Raw genomic sequence first — 15,224 nt, forward strand, 5'->3', positions numbered from 1 at the left:
ATCTCGTCGACGTTGTCGCTGCATTCATCATCGCAGGAGGCAGGCGCTTGCATTTGATGGATCAATTCGGGGACATGAAACAGGAGAGACTGGAGGTCTGGGAGGCTGAGACAGTTTCCTTTGGTGCGTTGTGAGGATGGCGACGTCAGGATAGGATGTGGCGCTGCTGCGTTGGACGATGAAGTTGTGGATCTTTCGGGGTGATGCTGGACTTGTGTAAGCAATATTGGTGTTTGTAGGTCTATTGATTAGAAGAGTTGTCGGTTAGGCGTGTTGTAGATACTGGACATGACGGAGGTACATGTATACCTGTCTCTCTGCAGGTCCATTCTGGCGGGCGAACAAAGCAAGACGGCTGGTTGACGTTGTGGTGCTGGTGTACCGCACGCTTGTCCGGATGTGGATGAGGAGCAAGTCGATAGCAGGGATGACTTGACGCCGCTCGAACCACTTCGACAGTCTGATTGATCAAAGCTCCAACTCTGCTCACTGATCAAGCTGGTGAAAGAAGCATCTCGTTGCTGATCGGTGAGAGGGTGTGCAGCAATCGATAGTTTGCATTGTTCACGAGGCTCTCTCTCTGCGAACGATTGATGTGTACCACAATGCAACTTTATGCAAGTGTGCATCAGATGGCGTACACTCTGCCCTGACTCGCAGCTGGCACATGCGGGCGCGGCACATGCGAAGTGTCTCACAGGCACAGCTCGGACCTGCAGCTTTGCGAGCTCAAGACGCTAGAGGAGAGCTTGTCGTCGCGATAGCCGGCAGAGAATGGACACTTCTCCGCCATCAGCCTTTGTTTGGTCGGTTGTGGTTGACACCGCTACCTCCTATGTCCACGTTGTGATGTACATGTATCGCCAACGCCACGCGCTGGGCTGTATGTGTGGCATGCTCTCGGCTGGCTGCTGAGAAATAGGTGCCCTGTGTGTCGCGGGCCACTAGCAGAACCGTCTCGCTTTGGCTCACTCGCGTCCCCTGCTAGGAGGTAGACTCCGTTGGCTGTTCGTTCATATCCTGACTGTCTCATCTCATCTCATACCGCACCCTCCACCGCCCACCTCGCCGTCGGGCTCGATATACTGCTACTGCTAGACCTACAATCTACCGCACAACGTGAGACGGTCGGAGCGAGTTTGTCTCGGAAACACAGCACTGGCCCATTAGGATTGACGGCAGACATTGTGCATTCCACGGTACTGCCCACGTTAAAGCACCACATCGCTGCGAACCCTGGCTTGGCCACGTTTTTGCGCCCTGCGTCCTCACTTATCCCCGACCACCTCACCTTGCCCATCACCTCGACGACCTGGTCACGGACGCTTGCTCTGCAACACTTTTGCACTGACCACATCGCACTTCTCAAAGCGCAGACTGCACTGCCGACGTTTCGGACGAGGTTACACGCACATCCACGCGTGCAATATCTGCCATATTGCCGCTGCAGCTACGCGATCCACCACCAAAACACCACATCGCTCACCACACTGTGCTACACTCTGCCAATTCGCGCCGGGTGCACGCTTCTGACACCTGTAAGCCTCAGGCAGTGCGACCGGCACATGCGCGACAACAACCCACCGCGACCCTCGATCAATCTTTGCATGCAGCTCAACACATGAGCTAGCGCCGCACCACCCGAATCGACTCGGTGCAGTATACTGTATTGCACGTCCGCTCCTTGACCAGCAGCACCTCCGAAACAGGCCCTCCCATCCTTCACTTTCATATGGCTCCCGCCAAGCCCAGCAACAATGTCTCCTCCAACGGCGACACTTCCGCTCCGCTCGCCGACTACTTCTTCATAGCAGGCATCGAGTCCACCCAGGTCTACGACGAGAAAGTGCAGGCGGCGCCTCCCGCAGCTCCTGTGGAGGACACTATCGACGAGGACCGGGAGTTGGAGATTGACAATGTCAATGGCGGTCGTCCCACAACCCCAGGCTCGCCTACAGAAACCGTGCAGAGGAGGTCACGTTACAGCTTCGAAGCGAGAAAAAGCATTGGCAGCATCATCAATGGTCTGGACGAGAAGATACCTTCGAGCAATCGCAGCAGCACAACGATCAGAGCAGTGCAGATAGGAGCGGGAGCATTGGACGATGATGCCTTCGAAGAGGCGCTTAAGAAGTTCGCTACGGAGAGGGACAGCTTTTTGGAAGACATCCATGTGCAAGCGGGCACGGTAACATCGCACAATCCGCAAAAGAGGCCATCGCACAGGCCGAAGACGGTTCGCATCAATCAGGATGAGAATAATTTGACTGCAAATGGTCTCAAGAGTGGAGTTGGCAGTCTGCGAAGGAGGTTGTCGACCATGAACAGCATGAAGAGAGCGTCCAGCCGGAGTTCGGTCAGGCAGTCGAAACGCTTGAGCGGGTACAATAGCGTTATTCCTTCGCCGCAGCCATTTCAGACGCCTGCAGATATGCACCCTCTGCAACGAAGTTACGAACCCGTACTGCTGGACAGATACCCCACGAAGACCATGGTGGACGAATCGAAGCGACGGACGCCCTTCCCGGATTATGTTCCAATGTTTACGTTTCCAAACGATGTGAAAGTGGTCACCTCAGACGAAAGACCGCGATCAACATGGCATGGGTTCGCAATGACAAACTCCGACAACAGCAAGCTTTATGGTGTGACGGTCACCATTTGGGTGCCGCTGAACAACACAGCATCTGATGCTCTCGAGCAGCAGTGTGAGCAGTGGAGACAAACGAATATGCGACCCGAAGAACGAGAATTGGCCAACAGCTTAGGAGAGAGGCTTTCGAGCGAAAGAGCGAAGCTTAGCAGACTTCTGGCGGAATTGCCGAGCGTAGAATCTGAATCTGACGAGCGTGAGCAGCTTGAAGAGGAGATTGCAGCTGTGGAAGAGAAAATTGGACTGATGAACGACCTTTTGAGGCCTGTCCGACATGGAGCCGCATCCAAGATTGATGGCCTAACAGAAGGTGACACCGGTTTTTGGATACCGCGCGCATATGGTGTACTTGGGAAAGACGCCAACATGACCAGTTTCTGGAAGGAATGGTTGAAGGCCATCATTGTACCAATGACGAACGGAGCCATCTTGCGAGTGCCGGCTTCTTCGCCAAAGGTGGGACTATGGCAGCCTCTGGAACGATACGTCTGCAACCTATGCATAGAAGCACTCAGCCCCATCACTTCCATCACACAAGTCGAGGTTGCCATTCGAGATTTACGACTCTACGCACGGAAAGAAGCCATCAACGAGCTGCCAGGGTCTCGCAACAACGATCTCTACGCCCTTTTCCGGTGTCTCACCATTCCCAACATCATCACATTACTGGAATTTGCACTTTCCGAATCGCGAATCGTGTTGGTGTCGTCACATACAGCTATGCTGCAGCTGGCTTGTCAAGCGCTGACGAGTCTGCTGTACCCGATGAAGTGGTCTGGAGTGCTGATCCCTGTTCTGCCCTATCGGTTGATTCAGGCTCTCGAAGCGCCTTGCCCTTATATTGCAGGCATTGAGAAGCGGTATCCGACCTGGCAAGATCACATGCCAGACGATGACTACTGCATGGTCGATCTCGATAAGAACGAGATTCACAGTACGGAGCAGCCCATTTCGTTACCGAGACCACAGCGACGGAAGCTGCAAGCGCTACTCCAGCAAGCAGCACCACACCATCTGCGTTTTGGCGTACCCGTTGGGCCTCCTCCATACGCGATAGAGACGTACCCTTGTGATATGTTCTCATCGGAGAACCCGCAAGTCTTCACGTCAAAAGCGGCGCCAACGACATTGGCGAACTACGTCAGCGAGAGCTCGACAACGTTCGGTGACGCTACGAGCCTACCATCGGTGTCGAAGCAGGCCGTCTTCAATGCATTCGTGTCGCAACGACCTGACTCGGCACATCGTCACAATGAGAGGCCATCCACCAGCTCGACGAGCAAGAACAGCCAGTCTTCGAGCGCATCGCCGCCATCTCCAACCACCACACCATCGCCAGTATCGACCAACTTTCCACTCACACCTACAGGGGTATCACGGAATGACTCAGGTTTCGCGCTGCAGGCATCGCTTCGAGAGAAGCGGTCTGGCCACTTCACTGATGGCCTCTCGCGCCGCAACTCAGCTGTAACGTCTCTCTTCAATGCAAGGAATCCTTTCCAGGACAAGACTAATACCCAAACCCAGCTCGGTCCTGACCGCATGAATACAGTGCGCCGACCCAGCGCACCTCTCCCTGGTCAGCAGAGCGCGCCTGTACTTGGTCACCATCCCAGCATGTCCACTTCTACCCTGGGGGGCACGACTTTGAACGGTGCAGGCTCGACATACGCACCTAGCATATATGCACCGAGCACGATGGCTCCCAGCACGATCATGCAGCCACAACTCGTCCAGCGCGTGCAAGATACCGATACGACGAAGTGGGTGGAGGGTCACTGCTTGCAACGGCGCCGACCTGATACAAAGACTTACTGCACCATCTGCGACGAACGGTGTGATGATGAAGTCTTCAAATGCACTGGTGAGTAATTTCCCAACATCTTCGGATACATTACTAACAGCGTTAGGTTGCGGCATGACCATACACGGGCGCTGCGCAATGGCGACCTGCATCGTCTGCCCCGTCGCATTCCGTGCGGATCAAGTACGAGCAGCTTTCGTCCGCTGCTTCGCCTCACTCTTCTACACTTACCGAAAATGCATGCAGCACGCTTCCGGCGCTCACAGGAAGCAAGGAATGGTCTACCACTTCAACATGGACCAATTCATCAAGAGCGTCCCTCATGGCGACAGCGAGTACATGAGCATGCTACGACAGACCCAAGCATTCAACGAGTTCATCCACGAACGCGAATCGACACGAGCCGAGGATCCTTCCATCAAGCTTTTCGACGAAATCATCTTATCGAAGCGAAACAGAGGGCGAAGCTCTTTCTTCTCGAAGTCGCATACTTCTTTCCTATCAGATACGTCTGATCACCTTTGGCGTTCGGCAGCGGCAACTCTACCCAATGGACGACCGAGCGATACTCGGGCTAGTGCTGGGCGTACTCCTGCTAAGCTTGATCCGACTTTGATGAAGGAGCCACGATCTATACAAGGCGCGCCGCGATTGGGGCAGGCCAAGACGAAGCGCAAGCCGGTTGCTAGTATGCTCATCAATACTCAGACTCTATCACCCGAGCCTTGAGGAGCCGACACCATCAACGTAACATGTTTATTTGCATTCCTGGCGTTCGGCGAAGATTCGAAGTCCCGACATCTTGGAAGTCGAAGCCAGGACGACTCAAAAGAAAGTTCTTATCTTTATCTGGAGCACATTATTGTACTATAAAGCGTAGGCGCATTTGGGCGCCATACAGACATGCATATGTGTCACTACTATCGGAGAGGGGAGGCAAGAGATGACTTGGATAGATTGGTCCAGCTTGGATTGCGATACAGGGGAACCGGCAGGCAAGCATATTGAGATGAGATATATGTACTCCTGGAAGACTCTCAGGAGGGGATTGTAGGTGTCGCGCGCTATCGCTCGCTCGTTTTATTTCTAGTGCATAGTTTGTAGTTGTAAGATATGGGTAGTGATGAGAGGAATGACATGGGTTATGTGTGAAGAGGCTGGTTTTGATGTTTTCTTCGGGTCTCAGTGGGTGTCTGCTGATGGCGGTCCTATGTGGTTGGTGAAGGGGTCATGGAGTGAGTGATACACCGGTGTTCACGCGACATCGTTTGGCTTAGGGGGAAGATCTGCGCCTTGCAGGAGACATTAGCACTTCTCCTAGAGCACCCAAGCGCTCACGGCCTGAGAGATCTTACTAGCGGGAATACAACAATACACACCGGCGGGAAATCCGCCACTCTTACAGCTCACCTACAGTCTTCCAATGCACACGTTCCATCAACACCATCACGTCCAGCACTCAAGTACAGACCCCCTGGCATGGCGCTGGAACATGATGTCGCAGCCGTACACGCCAATCTGGACCGCACCAAGCGCTGATCGTCAAGTCTCCTGCCGGCGAGGCGCTGCATCGACAGCAAAGCAGGCAGCCACGATTCGGATCCGCGAGGGCGTGTTTGTATGCAAGGAGCATGGCGGTACACTTGAGGACAGCGCGCCGCTGCGATGCTCCGACTGCTCTTGTGTGAGCCACAGTCTTCAAGGACTGCGATATCTCAAGGTGTTCGGACGGCGACGAACATGATCAACGGCGTGGGTAATGTTTGCGAAAGGGCACTTGAACGGGGCACCGTCCTTGTTCCCTTGATCGCTCCACTGCACATGCTACCTACGCCTGTTATATGCCCACAAGGGAGATCGCTGAGCAAGACGAATATCGAGCTACCGAAATAAGGAGTGGCAGTCGAGTTCATGGCCTGGACGAACACTGAAGATTAGTGAACAAGACAGTTCCGGGAACGTTGCATCGATTCATCATGAGCCCTTGGGTATCAACTTCGACTGGGGAGGTATTCGAAATTTGGCCAAGTTCAGAAGCATCAGACTGAGAGGAGCGGTTCAGGCACCAGGTTACGATCCCTCGAGAACTTCCCATCGAGAGCAGGGCCAGGTCTACGTGCATTCAACAGTCTTCTTCCACTACTCACACCCTCCGGGCGGTGTCCATTGAGGTTTGACGTCACCTACGTCGTCCGGATCGGATCGTGAGTCTGAGACGGACAGCAGCTGAGCCGGGAGCCGGGAACCGGGAGCATCATGTCGTGAGCGTTGCACCATGTGCTTGCAGTAGTCACGACAAGGCACCCGAATCCATGCGAAGATCGAGACCCAGGAGAGCGTTATGATTTCATACATGCGGCAGGCTTCTTCCACTTGTGGAGTTGGGAAAAGCAGATCCAGGTATGTGACTGACAGCGCTGCAGTTAAGCCCTGGCTGTTCACTAATAGTTGGTGACAGGCGTATACCAAAGCGGTGCTCATGCTCAAGGGGAGACCAGGCTGTATCCTGTTTGGCCGAAATACTAGCGTAGAGAAGGCGAGGCTGCTTGATCAGGGTCCATTCGCTTCCCCAGACGGCGATCATACCTGGTTGCATGATGCCAACATCATGAGACGCATGCTGAAGCTGGTCGAAGAGGACACCGGGAGGAAGCTCGAGGTTGTTGTCGACGAGACGCCCCTCACTGATGAGTACATCTTGGGTCTGAAAGTTGTGTCCGAGCTGGGATGGACGAAGCGTTTGTCGTTCACGATTCGAACTATGTGATGACAGCAAGCATTCCCCTTGTTTCTCGCACTCGTCGACAACGGCCTGTAGGTACTCACAATAGTAATCATCTCCCAGGCGATGATCCGAGAATCAGACCACCACATCGGAGCGAACCGATGGCCAGTTGTAGCTTGAACGGGGTGCGAGCTTGCCTGTATGTCCGTGCAACAGGTGATGAAGTAAAGGGCAGTCCTGCTGATAGTCCTCGTCATTGCTCCTCTCTGGTCTTTAACCACACCGCCCGCGAGCCTCCGTGCTTCCGACTTGATATCTTCGCTCACAACATTGACTCCATTGAACGAGAAGACTACGGCATCGTCCGCTTCACAGTCCCCGACACCTCCATCTCGTCCAGCGAAAGGGCTCTCTACACCCTACCCGGCAAGGAAAGTGTCCATGACACCCGCGTCAAGCTCCACGACTTCACCTCGGCACATGTCCGATCAGAGAATGCAGTCCTGGCCGGTCGTACAGGTCTCGACAGACAAGGCTTCGCATACGTCAAATACACCTCCTCACTTCATTACGATGATTGGTGTAAGGGAAGCAATATCGAAGGCTTCTATGTGCCGGAAACTGAAGACCTTGGCAGAGCCGTGACGGGGTGTAGAAAGGTTGTGGTGTATTGCGTGTCGTTCAGGAGGAGACTCCCGCAGGAGCAGGGCGTTGAGAAAGTCGAGAGGAGAGGAGGCGAAACTGATGCTATTGGATGTTTGCCCAGAGATCGATGCTTGAGTGGCAAATTGACGAGTCTCGTCGGATGCGCAATCTTTGACAACTGACAAGCCTGCTAGCGTCCCATAAAGGCCGTCCAGCGTGACCCGATAGTGCTCTGCGACTCGCGGACCAACGACGCCAACGAACTCGCACAAGTCGATTTCCGTGCTCTCGGCGAGATGACCGAGTCGCACGACTACTCTATGCAAGCGTCGAGGGGTCTGCCACCGAAAGACCCAGAGCAGCAGAAGTGGTGAGCGATTTCTCAAGAAGTATGGCAGTGGTGTCGGACCCAGCGGCCACATTACTCACTCCCCATGCCGTCAAGGCGAAGGGTGGTATACTCGCGTCTTTCCGAATGATGTCTCTGAATCGCGAGAGGTAGTCATTCCTGTTCAGAGACGATGCCTGCTCTCTCTCCCAATCTCCTGCCTCCTCTGCTTCAACACGTTCCCGAGCTCTTCCGTGGGCGAAGAAGACGACTGGATTCGTGGTAGCAGGACGTAGCCATTGTACGACAGGATGCTTCGACCAGATCCACTCGATCCAGGTGATTGGTGTGATGGGAGAGACTTGGTCGAAATACCGCTTGTTGTTGGCAGCGATGTTGCTGACGTCAGCACCTTGGTCCAGAAAACCGAATCTCCTGGAGAAAGTCATCTCTCCCATGACATCGAACGCCAGATACTGCAGCCAATCGCCCAGATCGCAGGAGATGGCAGGCTGGACAAATAGCTCTCGCAGCTGATGCAAGAAGACTGCAATGGCCTTGCCCACGAGATGCTCGAAGGTTACAACATTGCTCATCGAGTACAGCGATGCGATCGGTTTTCGAAGAGGACGATGCAGCTTCGCATTCTGAGTGGCGAAAATGGTCGGCACCGGCTTGCCCTTCGCATACAGAAGCAATGCTCGATAGAAGTCCGACTTGACGAAAGTGCCGCTCATATCATAGATGCGCTTGATTTCTGCCGGATCCTACCTTGCAGCGGCTTCAAGATGCTGGCTGGTACGGGTCAGCATATCTCATGACGACCTGCGGTGGGTTTCGATGTCATCTGCAAGATTCCCCAGTATGCTGATCTTTCGCAGGCTTCCAGCTCTTCTTTGGTAAAGTCTACTCCTCCTATTCCCACAAATGGGTCTTCCTATACGCATTCGCCTTGTTTAAGATCGGCCCCTTACTATGCGGCGCCGCCAACAGCTCGGCCATGTTCATCATCGGGCGAGCAATTGCTGGAGCTGGAGGCGCTGGCATCCTTTCGGGAGCATTCATCATCATTTCGGAGGCAGTCTCGCTCGAGAGAAGAGCAAACTTCTCAGCTTTGATCTGGGCTATGTATGGCCTTGCATCATGCTCGGGACCTCTGGTCGGCGGTGTCTTCACAGAACGAGTGACGTGGAGATGGTGCTTCTATCTGAATTTGCCAGTCGGAGCGCTGACTGCTGTCGTTGTAATCTTCTTTCTGGAGAGCTATCGGCCTTCGACATCCGTGCGGAGCTTGTCATTGCGGAAGAAACTGCTGGACTTGGATCCGCTCGGCAGCACATTGTTCATCAGCGCCGTGATCTGTCTCTTGCTCGCATTACAGTATGCTGGCACCACATGGGCTTGGGATAGCGGCCGGATCGTCGCTCTTCTGATGCTCTTCGGCTTCCTTCTGATCCTGTTCGGGTTTCTCCAAGCCAGTCTTGGTGATAATGCAACCTGGCCCAAACAGGTTGCGACCCAGCGGAGCATGTTCTTCGGCTCCATTTTCTCCTTCTGCATGGGCGCTAGCTACTTGATCTTCGCCTTCTATATGTAAGCTTACTCCGTTCCTGGTCGCTTAAGAGTACACTAACAAGTCACAGACCATACTATCTGCAAGGCATCAAGAACCTCAACCCACTCCTCGCCGGTGTTGGCGTCCTTCCTCTCATCCTCGGTCAAGTTGGTGCGAACCTACTCGGTGGAGTCCTCGTTACGCGAATCGGCTACTACGTCCCGTTCATGTGGCTTTCAGTCGTTTTCATGGCTGTTGGCTCGGGCCTCCTCACGACTTTGACTCGAGATTCCAGCCTAGGCAAATGGGTCGGCTACCAAATCATTGACGGCGTCGGGATCGGCTTCGGATGGCAGCAAGGTGCCTTGGCAGCTCAGACTGTTCTCGATGCTGTCGATGTGCCGGTTGGGACGGCCATTGCTGTATTCATGCTTCTTTTTGGTGGAGCGGTCTTCGTGTCTGTGGCGAATAGTGTGTTCACGAATAGTCTTGTGAGGGAATTGACGGCTGCAAGGATCGTAGGGATCGACCCTGCGACCGTTGTACATTTGGGTGCAACGCAACTGAGGCAGATGGTAAGTGGAGCAGAGCTTGAGGCCGTGCTGGATGGGTACATGGCTGCTTTGACGGATGTCTACCGGGTCGCTTTAATCTTGGCGTGCATATCTGCCGTTGGTGTAGTGGGTATGGAGTGGATTGATGTGCGAAAGAAGGGAGTGAAGGTTGCTGGTGGTGCTGCTTGAGCGTTTGGAGTGTACATCTCACATGGAGGGAGTTCTCTGAGTGGGATAGCTTGACACTACGATGCGTTGTGGTACCACGTCCCAATGGTTACGGAACAGTGTGATCCAGATTGACCTTGCCGGGTGAAACATGGTGCCAGCTGCTGTGGGCGGACCACATCCGTCCAGCTCGAATAGAGTCGTCTCTGTAAATCATCACCTCGATGATATAAGCGAAGATAGGCTGCTTGGTACAGAATCCTCTCATGTTGCGTTCCTCTGACTCGAGTCAGCTACTATTTCCGTATGTTCTCAAGCTTTGTTTACTCTTGTTGCATTGTCAAACTCCCCAACGGTCTTTATCCTCTCTTCTAGCACTTCTTGTATGATACGGCTCTTGTCCTTGGGTTTGGACTACACCACCGTCCAGATAGCAACACCATGTCCTGACTGTTGTGTCCCTACCTGTCGAACATCTCATTTGTTGTCTCTTTTGTCATTCCATTTGTCCTAATACATCGACAGCCGGTCTGTCCATTTCAACGCCATGCCACCAAAAGCCAAAAGTAACAGGGTTCAAAGGGCCAAAAGCACCAAGAGTCAAAAATGGAGCGGCGATGTCGATGCCCTGTACGATGGCATATTCATGGCTGTTGAGCCCAACCCGATGCATCGTCGTCTTCTGCTGGTTGCAACGTTTCTTCGCAGACCCTTTTTGGAATGATCCTAGGAGGTGTGGTCCTGCAGGTCTGAAGCCGCCTCAGGAGTTCGGGTACAATTTCAAAATAGAAGGGGGTGCTGATGTTCCTGTCCAAGCTACGAGGCAGGACGACAGATACTTCCACGCGACTACTCATCGTCGTCTTGGAAATGGTGCTATCGTGAAGAGAAGTATAATTGGGGCACGTATGTACAGTCGTCCAGGCAGAGTCACGAAGGCGTATAGACCGTGAGGATCTGGTAAGTGAATCGCTTTGATAGACTGCTCTCACTTAGTAACATGCGGTGCGATCCCTCACACTTCTCCTCTCTTGGCTCAAATCCTTCCTTCGTTGCTTGTCAGTTGCGGCCAGCGCATGATACCAGTGCTTGCGGCGGTGGCGTTGTATCGATCCAGGACGCATGTCAATTTCCCAAGGTCGTCAGGGCGTCAAGTGCAAAATGAGTAAGCTCCACTCAATGTTTGTGTTCACCTCTAATCGAACTTGGAGTCGATCATATGACCCGCTACTGAGGCCGACAGGCAAGAGGTCTTTCTGTTGAAACAAGAAAAAAAAAGAGGTTGTCTTGATCAGACCACCGTAGCACAAGGCAAAAAAAGTTCGAGCTGAATTGAATGTTGACGACTGCAGTGACTGTTAGACATTGTAGCAAGTAGGGGCTGCTTTGGAGGAGCACTTACGGATGGGATTCGAACCCATGCTCTTTCGAATCACGGAATGTTGTTCAAGGTTTAATACCTTAACGTGACGCCTTAACCGCTCTGTGTACTGTTAGCATAAGGGTGTGTGGTCAAGGGAGTGGGTTGCTACTGACCGGCCACCTCGCCTGATTATGTAAGCAGGTACACCAACCAACATATAATCATTAATGCAGAAGGCCCAGAGTGTGGACGCTAAGCCCAGAGATCCAATGCAGTATTCGTAGTCGGGAACCACGAAGGCGGTGAGCCATCAATTTGAAAGTGATCTTGTTGAGCTCCAGGATACCAGAACATTCGCAGATTCAATGTTGATTTCATGGTTCACTCAAATGGGGCCGCCAAGAAAGGATGTGTCTGAAACGGGCGAGCTCTGCTGCTTTTGTGTTGCCCAGAACCCCAATGGAAACTGCTGGACGGATGCACGAGGGAAGTGGCTCTCCGTGGTGTCCAAAGCTGTAGGTCAGATCACAAGCGCTTCATTCGGTGCGGGCAATCAAAGTTGTCCGCTTGTCGGATGTTGTGACATCTTGACACGGCGGCTTGATGCAACGACTGTCTGGATGGCATTGAAAGATCGTAGGAGTATCTTCATCGAATGTCGTGAGGGCTCGTCAAGTGGTGAGTAGGAGCAGCTGCCATCCGTCCATCAGACTTCGTCAATCCGCATGAGGTGCGATCGGCGTCAAGCGTTGCCGTGTCGAATATTCCGAGATTCACAATAGCAAGGTATGCAGTCCTGGAGTCTAAGAATCTCCAGACCTGGAGATCGTCCAGGAGAGCATATCGCTGCTTGATGCACACATGGTGGAAGGTGGAACGATTGTTCTCCTCGTCGAGACTCCATACAGTCGTCTCATCAAGAGACTGACACGGATTGCTACCTTCCGGGGTGATCTGTGGTCCGGAATGGCATCGGACGAATCATTATGGGACTGCCAGGAAGCTTCAGCGATACTGGAGAAGCTTGTGTAGTCGATACGGAGTTCAGTTGGCTTCCTGACATGTCCGTGCTAAGGTCCATCGTGGGCAAGGCTTTGCCGTGTAGACATCGATGGCACGTCTCTCTGCTGCTGGCGAGATCCATGTCGTCGATGAAAGGGAGGAAGGTGATGTCGTTGGTCCTCGGCGGTCTTGGCGCCGAAGTTTTGGCGATGGGCGTTTCATCGACGCGATCTTCTCCATCACCTCTCCGTCATCTCTCCGTCTTGACCATCACCACCAACGCAACCAAGACTCTCTTTTCCACGTCCATCCCGACGTTCACGTCGCGAACAAAGACTTCACGACACTGAAAGATACAGCCCCACATGTGACTGGATCGGCTATTGCTCCCACGCGTCATGCAACCTCCGCTTTACCGAGGACGCGATGGCTCCCCTGGCGTCTGGAGCTTCTCCATCGTTGCCCCGTGGAGATCTCTCGGTCATCACCACAACACTCGCGCATTGCATGAATGCTGCGAGTTTCGTCCGTCTAATAATAAACACCTTGCAGTCTTCGAAGCATGCATGATCGTCTTCAAGGTGACTCACGACATATGAGCATTGGAGTCCGCAGCAAGACCTGAGCAAGCCATCACCAACGATCCAGAAGCCGCTCCTCCGTGAAGCACTGTGACCGCCACGATGCCTACAGATTCCTCTTTCCAGACGATCGACATTCCAGATGTAGACCTTTGGGCCTTCCTATTTGAAAGGAAAAATCGAGACTTTAGCGATGACCAGGGTATGCTGTCTTTTAGATCTATGTAATGCAGTACTGACAAGAACAGTCATCTACCGATCCAGCATTGGGGATCGAAAGTACACCTACAAAGAGGTCAAGAAAGCAGCTACGTCTTTTGGTGAGGGTCTTCAAGAGTCTTGGGAGTGGCAACGAGGCGACGTCTTGAACATCTACGCACCCAACGATATCGATGTCGCGCCCATCATCTTTGGCACTTTCTTCGCTGGTGGCATCGTATCACCCGCAAACCCTGGCTACTCGCCTGACGAACTTGCGTTCCAACTCAGCAGTTCTGAAAGCAAAGCCATTGCAACCACAAAAGCCTTCCTTCCAGCCGCCACGAAGGCCGCAAAGAAAGCGAACATTCCCGAAAACAGAATCATTCTACTGGGAGAAGAACGCGATCCAAACCGGAAGTTCCGCCACTGGACCGATGTCACCAAAGCATCATTAGAGAACCGATACCGAAGGAAAAAAGCCAGTAACCCTTCGAAGGACCTCGCCTTCTTGGTCTACTCGTCAGGCACGACTGGCCTGCCAAAGGGCGTGATGTTGTCACACTCAAATGTGGTCGCCGACCTCTGTCAAATCAAAGGATCTGTTGGACACTACTACCAATCTGGCCAGGACAAGATATTGGGCGTACTGCCCTTCTTCCACATTTACGGGCTTACGGGCTTAGTCCACCAGCCGCTGCACAGAGGCATCGAGCTTGTGGTCATGCCAGCATTCGACCTAAAGCTTTTCCTGGAAAGTGTGCAGAAACACAAGATAACATTCATCTACGTGGCGCCTCCGGTGATCGTTCGCTTAGCGCGAGATGAGATGGTCAAGAACTACGATCTCAGCAGTATCAAGATGATCACTTCTGGTGCTGCGCCGTTGACCCGCGAACTGGTTGACACTGTGCACAAGAAGCTCAACATCAAGATCAACCAGGCATACGGACTGTCAGAAACATCGCCGATGACACATACGCAATCTTGGGATGAGTGGTATAGCTCTGTGGGAAGTGTGGGCAAGATTTTCCCAAACATGACTGCCAAGTATATGTCAGAAGATGGCAAAGAACTGCCTGCTGGCGAGGCCGGTGAGCTCTGGATGGCAGGTCCCAATATCTTCCAAGGTTACTGGAAGAACGAAGAAGCCACCCAAGGCGCCATTGTGGAAGCAGATGGCCTCCGCTATTTCAAGACTGGAGATGTTGGCTTTCAGGACGAGAAGCACAATTTCTACATCACAGATCGTGTCAAAGAGTTAATCAAGTACAAGGGCTTCCAAGTCGCGCCAGCTGAGCTCGAGGGCAAACTGATGGACCACCCGTTAGTGAACGACATTGCCGTCATTGGCGTGGAAGACAAGGAGATGCACACAGAAGTACCTCGTGCTTACATTGTGCACGCGAAGAAGGCAAAAGAAGCTGGTGATCCAGAGACTGGGGCACCGAACAAAGACTTTGAGAAGGATGCGCAAAGTATCATCGACTGGACTGCTGAGAAGGTTGCAAATCACAAGCGGCTACGGGGTGGGGTGCGCTTCATTGAGGAGATTCCGAAAAGTGCATCGGGGAAGATCTTGAGGAGAATGCTGAAGGAGAGGGTTAAGAAGGAAAGTGCGCCGGTTAAGGCGAAGTTGTGATTTCGA

At 53.1% G+C, this 15,224-nt stretch overlaps 4 protein-coding genes across 4 annotated transcripts; all 4 read left to right on the top strand.

Annotated features, from left to right (window-relative positions):
- Nucleotides 1-1,732: 1,732 nt before the first annotated feature.
- Nucleotides 1,733-5,186, top strand: CLAFUR5_13655 (DENN domain-containing protein; the record flags this gene model as incomplete). Its single annotated transcript, XM_047912803.1, has 2 exons — nt 1,733-4,517; nt 4,564-5,186. The coding sequence occupies 2 exons, from the start codon at nt 1,733-1,735 to the stop codon at nt 5,184-5,186; spliced, it is 3,408 nt and encodes a 1,135-aa protein (XP_047768997.1).
- A 1,527-nt stretch (nt 5,187-6,713) lies between these two features.
- On the top strand, nt 6,714-7,224 carry CLAFUR5_13656 (uncharacterized protein; the record flags this gene model as incomplete). Its single annotated transcript, XM_047912804.1, has 3 exons — nt 6,714-6,718; nt 6,758-6,857; nt 6,916-7,224. 3 exons carry the CDS (start codon nt 6,714-6,716, stop codon nt 7,222-7,224), a joined length of 414 nt encoding a protein of 137 aa, XP_047769191.1.
- Nucleotides 7,225-8,972: 1,748 nt separating this feature from the next.
- Nucleotides 8,973-10,453, top strand: CLAFUR5_13657 (Efflux pump aflT; the record flags this gene model as incomplete). The annotated part of the gene is made up of 3 exons (XM_047912805.1): nt 8,973-8,985; nt 9,037-9,748; nt 9,799-10,453. The coding sequence occupies 3 exons, from the start codon at nt 8,973-8,975 to the stop codon at nt 10,451-10,453; spliced, it is 1,380 nt and encodes a 459-aa protein (XP_047768996.1).
- Nucleotides 10,454-13,480: 3,027 nt separating this feature from the next.
- On the top strand, nt 13,481-15,218 carry CLAFUR5_13658 (putative 4-coumarate--CoA ligase 1; the record flags this gene model as incomplete). The annotated part of the gene is made up of 2 exons (XM_047912806.1): nt 13,481-13,580; nt 13,627-15,218. 2 exons carry the CDS (start codon nt 13,481-13,483, stop codon nt 15,216-15,218), a joined length of 1,692 nt encoding a protein of 563 aa, XP_047769118.1.
- Between the last annotated feature and the right edge of the window lie 6 nt (nt 15,219-15,224).

The sequence above is a fragment of the Fulvia fulva genome, chromosome 12 (assembly GCF_020509005.1).
Source record: "Fulvia fulva chromosome 12, complete sequence".
NCBI classification, from domain to species: Eukaryota; Fungi; Ascomycota; class Dothideomycetes; order Mycosphaerellales; family Mycosphaerellaceae; genus Fulvia; species Fulvia fulva.